Below are 11,168 nucleotides of genomic sequence, written 5' to 3' on the forward strand. Positions count from 1 at the left end.
TATATATATGTGTAAAAGGTTGAAGAGGAACACGCGAGTAGATATATATATGGAAAAAAAGACAAAGTAGGAAATGCTAAAATACTTTTATAAAGAACATTACAGAACCGGTTTCGATCCTTGAGATCTTTTCAACAGTAAATATGAATAATAGATTTTTGAAAAATTATTGAAAAATAAAATTTTGGTAAATTTGAAAGAAAAGTCTTTTTGAAGACATATTTGTATAGTATTCAAGTAACAGCGGCATTTTTCTTGCTTCTGACTGTCTCTGTTTCACTTGTTAACTCTTGTGGGTTTTATTCAGCGTTTGAACAGACAAGTGTGTCTTAAACTTATGGAGGGGGGTGGAAGTGAGGGGTGGAGAAGAGTAACGTAGAGATAAAGGACGTTACTAATGTAGAAATGGAGAAAGTGTGGTTTTCGTGAGGAAAGAAAGAAAGAAGGAGAGAAAGAAATAGAGAAAGAAAGAGAGAAAGGAAAGAAAGAAGGAAAGAGAGAAAGGAAAGAAAGAAAGAAAGAAGGTAGTGAATAATAAATAACAAACGCACACAAAATTGGATTATGTATATATATGTATACAAAAATGTATATTAGCATCACGTATACAGCTATATAGGAATATGTACGCGAATACACACAAATATAATTGTATACATGCCTACGCACACATTTAAGTATGTGTGTGTATAAGCATGAGCGCACATTCTCATATGTAACATAGACGCACAGACACGAATATATGTATGTATGTGTAAATATAAGCATACACTCTTACCCACGCATATACACAGACGCACACACACGAAGCCATGTATGTATGTGCACAAGTATAAACATAGACTCTATACATAAGCATAGGCGCACACATACGAATACATATGCTTTGACACAATACAGACATCCACATAAAAAACTTTTAGGTCCTGACGTATAAATGCAGACAACTGTTTTAAGAAACTGCTGAGTGTATGATAGCAAAACTTGGGCAAGATACATTCAAAATAGAACCCCATATATCGAACCATCTATAAAAACGGTTATATATATATATATATGTACATATGTCATTGATCTATAAGACTATCGTGGATGCGCAATGGCCCAGTGGTTAGGGCAGCGGACTCGCGGTCATAGGATCGCGGTTTCGATTCCCCGACCGGGCGTTGTGAGTGTTTATTGAGCGAAAACACCTAAAGCTCCACGAGGCTCCGGCAGGGGATGGTGGCGAACCCTGCTGTACACTTTCACCACAACTTTCTCTCACTCTTACTTCCTGTTTCTGTTGTGCCTGTAATTCAAAGGGTCAGCCTTGTCACACTGTGTCACGCTGAATATCCCCGAGAACTACGTTAAGGGTACACGTGTCTGTGGAGTGCTCAGCCACTTGCACGGTAATTTCACGAGCAGGCTGTTCCGTTGATCGGATCAACTGGAACCCTCGACGTCGTAAGCGACGGAGTGCCAACATAAGATATCGATTAGTTTTGTGTTCCACTTTGATCAATAAGATCGATTATACACACATTCAGTTTTTAAACATGCCATCATAAAAAATTCTTTATCTATTCATTAGTTGAATCGATTGTCGTCATCTGCAGAATAAACATGTTCATTCTTGACCATTCATGTGTTTCTAATACAATACGATCTACTTAGTATACAGACTGAGTCCGTAAGGAAAAAATTCACTTTGGTTATCGTTGCTTCCCTGCCCTATGAAAAAGATGGTGGTGCTGGGAATAATAATATAGACAAAGACGATGATGTTGTTACCAGTGGCCATGAGAGTAAAGAAAGAAAACCTAGTAAAAAATATAAACGAACATATCAACATCGTTTTGGGTTGAAATTCCGTCGAGTTTGAGTTTGATCATAATCCTCTAGATATTTTAAAATAAGTAACAATTAAGTAACGGGTTTGATGTAATTGACTTTATTTCAGCATTTGTGGCCTTGCTATAATGCTGATGGTGGTTGTGATAATTCTTATTTGCCACAAGGACAGTGGATGAAGGGGACATTACAAACATATGTTACAATTTACGTGGAAGTTTACGTAAGATCGGATCAGGAGGAAGAAAAAAGAAAGAGCGAAATAAGGTGAAAAGTATACACAATATACAAATATATGAATACATGGACGGTGCAGGTCTTCTGGTGTAAGAATGCCTTCATAAATTGGACTTCCTTCAGTTAAAGTTGGTCAAACGCCTGCAAACCGGGGTAGGAGTTTTCTTTTGAGGCAGAATGATAGTAACTCATCACAGCATGTTTGTTGCCCGCTTCCTGGTGCCGATATTTATCCAAGGGAAAATACATCGACTTGGGCCAATACAGCTCACTATCAATGTCATTGGTGGCGTTGTTTTAAAATGCATTAGGCTTAAACAGATACTTCTGGGCAGCGTGATCTATCCTCTAACAGTTCAGCCTATCCATCGCTCTGATTTGCTACGTTTTTAGCCACTTCGAAATGATGAGATGCAAAGTTTACCCCGAAGGAATTTGCACTCAGTGAACAGGGAGTCGAAACAAATATCGCTCATCTTTCTATCCAATGCTCAAACGACTTTGTTGATTCACCATTTTTGAAGAACCTTCAAAAAGGGCCAATAAGGGACCTCAAACATTACTCTAACCATCAAGTTACGTGCTTCTTCTGACCCCTGGTCTCTGATCTACAGACGCATGCTTGCTTTGAGGTATGCAGTTCCATCCACTGTAATCTTTTTTGTCACAAGCACCCACATTTTGACAAAATTGCTGAAGGAATGTACTTCTTTCTCCACCCTTAAGTTTCTTTCCAAGTGAAATTTAGAAAAAAATCGATGAGGGCTTGGCAGAAATAAAATCCTATCCGCCACACAAAGCCATCGTCACGAGGCAGAAGAGCATTTACTGCCCTATTGAAGGTGAATAGTGGGATAGAGGAGTGTGTCGATTGCCGGATCTGGCCTGCATGCGACAACTCTTCCATAGTAAGCAATGCACAGCTTTTAAATAGCTGCATGTAGAATAGTTTCGTCGTTCAGCCCGGATCTTGGACACTTCCAGCTGAAGATTTTGTTTGGAACTGGTATTACATTTTGGCTGAACTAAGGATTTCTGAAAGTTTTTCATAGTAGTCTCTAATCCAAATTTTCTGCTAAACAGACGAGGAATCTTATCGTTGACATTTAGAGTTTTCAAGAGGACATTCATACACTTACCTACCTGCAATTTTCTATATATTGGTAAAAATGCCCAACAAGTATCTAGCAATGCTAAATGCTCAATCTCAGTCCCTTTTATTCAAATCCGAAATTGCAGCTCCTTCAGAAATGCGAGCTGAATAAAAATATACTTTACAAACGAGACCGTATTCACTCGCCCTCCAGGAATCTCATAAGGTAACGTAACTTCAACATGTGTCTGTGCATACGTATCTACGGTATGTCAAAATCACTTTACAGATGACATGGGTACCAGATGAACTCACTTAGCTGGGGATGAACTGACATTGGTACCAGATGAACTCACTTAGCTGGGGATGAACTGACATTGGTACCAGATGAACTGACTTAGCTGGGGAAAGCTTCCATTCCACAGAAGGTAAAACAGCAGGAGTGGAAATCTAATAAGAATGGGAACTGGAGCAAGGTACGACGTTCAGGCTGTAAATTATGATGGTGGTGATGTAGGCATTCGTCATCTATGCTCGACCTTTCAGAGATTGCATCATCTCGGTGCATTTTTAAGTGAGGTTGGCCACATCACTCAAAGCCTTGCCCTAGATCTTGTCAATCTAGAAGCCCTGTCCAAAACACCTAAACAGTTTAACCTGTACGTTTGACCAGCGCCACACTTCACTGTCTGTCAGCGTGGATTTAACTCCCCATGTGCTAATTGAGAGCTCTCCAACTTGTCCGGGTTTTCATTTGATTTTGCCCCTGTCTCGCATTTTATTACAATAGTGCAAGCCATCTCCGCTTCCGTGGCGTCCAACACAATTACGGTGGCGCCACCCGCATACGCTGACACAACTCTCTCGCATCCCAGATCAAAAAATGTCCCGATGTCTCTTGCTATTTCGACCTTCTGCAATAATGAATGGCTCAAGAGCCAGCACGTACTTGTAAGACAAGAGAGTACAGACCTGACGGAACGAGCACGCGATATGGAACTGTTTCGAGAGGTAGTCGTTTACTATGATCACCAAGCAGATTCTGCTGTGTATTGACGCGATTCAGTTTCTGGAAACAGTTACGAAACCGGTCATATTTAGGACTGATACTAAGTTGCGATGGTCGACTCTAACGAAAACTTTCGACTGATGGAAATTGAACAGATTTCCACCTTCTGTATGATGTATCACTTGAGATGGTGATTATCGTAGCTAGATGTATACTTGATCGCACAGGTTTGGACTCTCCAGACCAAACCACCATCAACTGGTATCAACTTATTTTCTAATACCGTGACTTACTTAGATCCGACTCTCTCAACGTGGTATCGCAAAAATTAGTGTATGTGTGTGTGTGTGTGTGTGTGTGTGTGTGTGTGTGTGTGTGTGTGTGTGTGTGTGTGTTTGAGTGTTGTTAATATTAAGTGTTCATACAAATTGAAATTACTTGTATGACCTTGAATCAAAGCTACCTCTGTTCTTTCCCCCCATAAATTTGCCACCCTCATAAAATGAATAGGCAAGCGTCAATCTCGCTGACACGAGCCTGCGGTTCGATTCCGTTTCTCATTTGAAACTATTTCACTTTCCAAATCTTATGAATGCTATTGGGATAAGTTTGAACATCACATCATCCTGTTTCGCACATGCCCTCCAACTTAATCTTGTAACTGTTTGTGCCTAACCAAAGAAAAGTAACAAATGCAGATATTAAGATGCTTAAGTCCTTTTAATTTCAGATAATCCACAGATAAATGGAAGATAGTAACATTTTTAGCCATAAGGTCGACGGGCAGTCACGGAAATCCATTGATTTTGATTATATCCAGCTTGCAAAAAACTGTAAAGGATATTTGGTAAGAAACTATTATATTGTCTGCATTTTCCCTACATTTGTTAAAAATCACACACACATATCCACATATATAATAGCAACATATAATAAACAATGGGTGTTTCCAAAATATCACCCCCGAAAGATTTACAACTCAGTAATTCGGTTTCTAATTTCAACAATATTCCTTCATATCGCGTCCATTTACTGATTTCATTGGTTAAGTACAATCACTATAAGAGCATCTCCATCACGAGCGAGGTAGACTGCGCGACTCATACAGCTGATGTTTACAGCGTTGACTTTTTAAATGTGATATTGGTATCTTATGTATGTGGTATTAAATAGAAGTTAAATGTGCTGAGCATGGACAGAAGAAAGCACTGGTGGCAGATAGTACCTTTCATAACAACCCTTTCCGATAAACATCAACCAATAGCTTGCAATAAAGTCAATATGAAATACACACACATTTTTATACTGAGAAACAAATAGTTATGAAAGAAAAGGTATCGATTTTTCTTTATTTTTGTATCCAGGATCTTAGAAACAGAAAAATAACATTGGAAGAACTCAATATTTTGATACCTCACATTGTTGGAAATATTCGCATTAATGCCTTTGACCTCTCACGTAAGTACGCCAGTTGTATATTTTAAATATGTCATAGAATAAACTTATATCATGTACATACATACAAGCAAAAGGTGATGCAAAGCTATGTTTCTAGAAGGCCTCAAAGAGACAGCAACTTTGACAGCTAGACTAGACTATCCTGGACTAACTAGCGGGATATCAGCTCGCACTTTGAGGAATATATTTTAGCAATACAGAAATAGCGGCTGTCAGTGAAACCAAACTCTCCAACCGGTGAACTTTCATCGTCCACTTTCGATGGATACGAGATTTATTTATACTCCGTATCCTGGATGTTAACGATATCAGCGGGGGTGCTTTCAGACTGGTGGCTGTTTATAACTTCTGAACTCTCCTGGGAACATCTCTACCTTTAGTGCTAATGAGTGACTAGGACGCTAATTTGGGCGCACAGTTAGATAAAGTGGGACTAGCTGCTAGAAGACGATGGTTGAAAAGACTCGCAAACCTGTTCAGACATTTGCAACTGTCGAGGTGGTACCAACTGGATTTCCCGATTGTACTGCTGAGGACATGGACGAACCGCATTCGGTCATCAAGTCGTATCTAGATAGTAGGTCAATAGATAAGGATAGTTTAAGTTGTCCACTTTTTAAAATCATCGGTTACACAGAACACAAATTTGTTATCTATACTGTCGACATAGATAGACAGCCAAGGCAGGGACCCGGTTACTGGAAGCTGAACGCATCACTCATAGTGTACCAGATTTACAGAGATCGGATAAGAGAAATAGTTAAGCAGACGTCGACGAAGTCAGTCGTCAGCAGCAAATGATAGTTTGTCCTGAAAAGGGTAATTGGAGTAGAACCAATTAGGTTTAGTAAGGCAGTAGTGATAAAAGGAAATATAATAGAGGAAAACTTAGAAGTTTTGAAGAGGCGCTTAGAAAAGGCATTTCAACTGACGTGCTGGCGGTAATATTGGCCCTAGTCCAATTCTTCAACGCTTAGCACTAAGGTTGCATTTTCAGAGATACAGCGTGTGCTCTAAGAAACGAGGGACTGAACGGCGATCTATGGGTCCAAGTAGTAGAGGTACAATATGGCAACAAAGCCAGAATTCAGTCTTTGCTGAACCAAAATGAGCGCACGGTACTTGAGCCCGAACAGATAAGTGTGACATTTCTGCAGCTCTATGCCCAACTGTTTGGGATAAATGGCAGTCCTAAACGCAGGATGAGCTTCAATGCCTACCTCGACGGTATATCACGATTCTCTGCAAGGAGGGTGGAGCGTTGTTAAATGTCGATAACTGCCGCGTGGTCTATTCTTCGTGCTAGGCTTGTTTGGTGGCCTCTTAATAGATATCTCCCGCAGCTGGCAGCAGAACAGGAGAATTCGTAGTTTTTTGAGTTGAGGAGTGGTGATACTGCTCAGAAAGGACCCAAACAAAGGGGGATCAAATAGAAAAATTTCGGCCCATAAAGCTGCTGAATGCAGACTTCAAAAACTTTAGCTAAGATGTTAGCAAAGAGGGCGGAGCTTGATGCTGAGGAACTGATTGGTCATATGCAAACATGAGCAATCTCAAGCAGATCCATCCACGATAACACCCCTCTCATGCGATACAGCATAGACAGGGTGGGTAATGAAGTTAGCATGGATTAAGCTATGACCAATTTCAATCACTCTAAAGCCATCGATAGAATCGACTCCAATACTTGGTGGCCAGTTTTTGTCATGTTTTCTGTGGATAGATCGCCGCAATATAGAATTACAATTGCTCAGTAATTCGAGTGATTGGTTACCTATCGGAACCATTCAACATCATGCGTTTGGTCCGACAAAGGCGTCCCCTCTCGTCTCTCTTGTATGTGATGGCTCTAGAGCCACTACTGCGGAAACTGGAGGCGTTGAGAGGCATCTCACGCGAACTAACACGTGGAAGAACCGTGCCGGCATCCACGAACGACGTCACCATCATAGTGTCGCACACGAGGCACATAGATCTGGTCAGCACATCTCTGAAAGAATACGAGGCGGTGACAGAAGCAAAATTTAACCAGGAGAAATCAGTGGGTCTGCAACTCGGTACCTGGAGAGGAAGGTCCATGCCTTCCAACAGTATCGTGAGACGCTGGACGAAAGAACTGATTAAACAGCTAGGTGTCTGGTTTGGTCCAGATCTCCAGTTGCAGAAGAAATGGGGTGAGGTGGCGAGCAGGGTGGCCAATCTCCCCCTGAAATGAGCTGAGAGAAGGCAATCCCTGAAAGGTCGAGCGGAGGTAGCGAATGCTTACATCGCACCCGTCATCTACTACCGCTTCTTGTTGACGGAGCTGCAGTCTTGGTTCAATCTTAGACCGAGACAGGGCGCCTGACACTTAGAGTGTCGTCAGGTGCTCGCACTTCTCTGCCAGTCGGCAAATCCAGTCGGTGGAATTTCCGCTATGTCTTTCTATTGTTAGTGGCGGGTAAGTGTGACGACGTACTCGGGGAGACTCTAGTCGTCGACAAAAATGAGTTGGCTGGTCTGTTCCGGGGAAATTTCGGTCCGGTGCCTAAGGTTAATTTTCAGAAATCCTTGGCCTGGCAGTGCTAACAGGGATCACTGTTTGTTCGGGACAAATTCTACAAGCACTGAAGTGCAGTGGAACACCTGCTATCATATGTAGGGCTGAGTCCATAGTAAGGATAGTCTCACCACCTTCCGTTGGCCAGGAAGGATATGCTGTTTTCCTTTGCCTGGTGGCCTCAGCGAAAGAAGTTGAGTGCTGGACCAGATTGAAAGAAATGAAGACATACTTTCCTCTTCGGCCAAGCCCTCATCAGATTTTTCAAGTTCTACTTGAGAAGGAAAGTGAAGGTGGAGAGGGAAATTCTAGAAATTTTATTGACGAGTGGGGGAATGTCGCAAGAATAGCCCCAACGAATGGGCCTACTCTAAGCATGCGCCTGTGGACAAAGTGAAAAAGTTACTTACACTGGTGGTCAGAACTGTCTTGTACTTGTGGAGTTTTCATTCGATTGTTTTTTTATTTTCCTTGTTTACACGACTTTCATGTAACCCCACATTGTATTTGTCTTGTGCTGTCCATAATGTTTTTTATGTAAACCATTTGTGGTTGATAAAGAAATAAACATTATTATTATTATTATTATTATTATTATTATTATTATTATTATTATTATTATTATTATTATTATTATTATTATTATTATTATTATTATTATTATTATTATTGAAGCGGCGAGTTGGCAGAATCGTTAGCACGTCGGGCGTAATGCTTAGTGGCATTTCGTCTGTCGCTACGTTGTGAGTTCAAATTCCGTTGAGGTCGACTTTACCTTTCATCCTTTCGGGGTCCATTAAATGAGTACCAGTGACGCACTGGGATCGATGTAATCGACTTAATCGCTTGCTCCAAATTTGAGGCCTTGTGTTTCCAGTAGAAAGGATTATTATTATTATTATTGAGACAGTTAGCTGGCAGAATCGTTAGCACACCGGGTGAAATGTTTAGTGGTATTTCGTCCGTCTTCATGTTCTGATTTCAAATTCTGCCGAAGTCGACTTTGCCTTTCATCCTTTCAGGGTCGATAAAATAAGTATCGGTGAAACACTGGGGTCGATATAATCGACTTATCCCGGCCACTAAAATTTCAGGCCTTGTGTCTATCGCAGAAAGCATTATTATAATTATTAAGGAAGGCGGTGAGCTGGCAGATCGTTATCATGTCGGACAAAATGCCAAGCGATATTTCGTCCATCTTTACGATCTGAGTTCAAATACCGTCGAGGTAAACATTTCCTTTCGGGGTCGATAAAGTAAGTACCAGTTACATACTGGTTTCGATTTAATCGACTAGCGCCTTTCTTCAAAATTTCAGACCTTTTGCCCATAGTATAAAGAATTATTATTATCATTATTAAGGTGGAGAGCTGGCTGGGATTGTTAGCGCATGGGACAAAATATCTAACGGTATTCTGAGTTCAAATTCAACCGGGGTCAAGTTTGTCTCTCATCCCTCCGGGGCTGATAAAATTTTTAACTAGTTAAGTAGTGGGATCGATGTAATCAATTTACTCTTTTCCTTGTGCCAAGGTTAGAAATAAAAATAATACTTATTGTTATTTTCAGAAAATCATTTCGGTGATGAATACGGTAGAATTATCGCCAGAATCATAAAGGTATATTTCCTTTTTTACATTTAATTTTTATAGATCTTTCATTTCTTCTTATCTGAATACAGTGATGGGAATGTAAAACGTATGAATGGCAAAACGTTACAGTATAGAGTTCCATCCGTAAATACTCAAATCTCAACTAACTCTATGAAGTTTGAGAAAAACAATGTATCAGGCATACCGTAGATCGATGTTCATCATTTGTGACCCTGTTTAATATAATGATTTTTTAGCTGTATAGAAGCAACACGGAATTGCATATTTTAAATAAACACACACACACACACGACGAACAAAGTAGTGATGTATACATTTATGTTTAACACGCTTCTGTACACTATAACGAGGAAGATGTTCGCTGCGAAGATATTGTCTGGAAAAAAAAATTTTCTAGTATACTTTGTCTGAAAAAAAAAACAAAAAAAAAAACATTGAATCGAGTTTTGAATGGCGTCAGCGAACTGTCAGTGAGGTGTCTGGGTACGATTGCGATTTTTCATTGACTTCTCAGTCAGTCATTCATAATCTGGTCGGAACTTTGTGTCTCTGTGCTGAGGCCCAACGACGAACACACAAGCACATATATATATTATAGGTGAAGTATGTCTCAATGGTCAAGGAGTTCGCTTTGCAACCACTAAGTCTAGAGTTCGTTCTTACTGCACAGCATTTGCGGGTCGTTCTATACATTATGTATGAAATTTTGTTGACGGAAATTGTATAGAAACCCGTCGAGTGAACATTACTTGCAACTCAAGGCCACAACCTTGTCATAAACACAATTACGTTAATTCTACAAACAACAGAGTTAACGGCACATGTGTTTGTGGAATACCTAACAATTTACACGTTAATTTACTGAGTGGGTACATCAACTGATTGAACGACTGAAACCTCGTCGTTATAGTTGGTAGGTAGGGTAAAATCCCAGCCGTTTCCTCTAGAAAGCACATCAGCTTATTCCATCGTTGCAATCCAGTGTGTAGTTGCTGTCGTTGTAGTATAGATGCAAACTACATATTGAAGTGGAAAATTCTAGAAAAAGTGTTTTCAGGGTAATTGTATAACAAAACAGGAAGTTGGAAATTTATTGGTATTATCTATTTACCATTATGCATGTTTCAGTTGTAAATAGGAATTACATGGTCTTACATGTTAAATTAAAATGCTAGAAATTTTCTATGAGAGATTCTTCAGAAAGAGAAATTAAATGATACATTATTATTTAATTTCTCTGCCTGAAGAATTTCTGATAGAAAATTCCTTGCATGTCTATTTAACATGTAAGACTATGTAATTCCTTCTAGCAAAGGAAACGTGTAATGGTGTAATGATGAATTAATAAGACGAATAAATTTTCCAAATTCTTGTTTTGTTATA

General features: G+C 39.9%; 1 protein-coding gene across 1 annotated transcript in view; it reads left to right on the forward strand.

Annotated features, from left to right (window-relative positions):
- The window catches only part of LOC106867309 (leucine-rich repeat-containing protein 74A), a 30,686-nt gene that overhangs the window by 3,088 nt on the left and 16,430 nt on the right, over positions 1–11,168 (forward strand). Inside the window, exons 2-4 of the mRNA XM_014912148.2 lie at positions 4,906–5,022; positions 5,540–5,633; positions 9,742–9,791. Coding sequence (XP_014767634.2) covers positions 4,921–5,022; positions 5,540–5,633; positions 9,742–9,791 — 246 coding nt within the window. The 5' untranslated portion in view covers positions 4,906–4,920. The remainder of the gene's footprint in view (positions 1–4,905; positions 5,023–5,539; positions 5,634–9,741; positions 9,792–11,168) is intronic.

This window comes from Octopus bimaculoides, chromosome 22 (assembly GCF_001194135.2).
Source record: "Octopus bimaculoides isolate UCB-OBI-ISO-001 chromosome 22, ASM119413v2, whole genome shotgun sequence".
Classification (NCBI taxonomy): domain Eukaryota; kingdom Metazoa; phylum Mollusca; class Cephalopoda; order Octopoda; family Octopodidae; genus Octopus; species Octopus bimaculoides.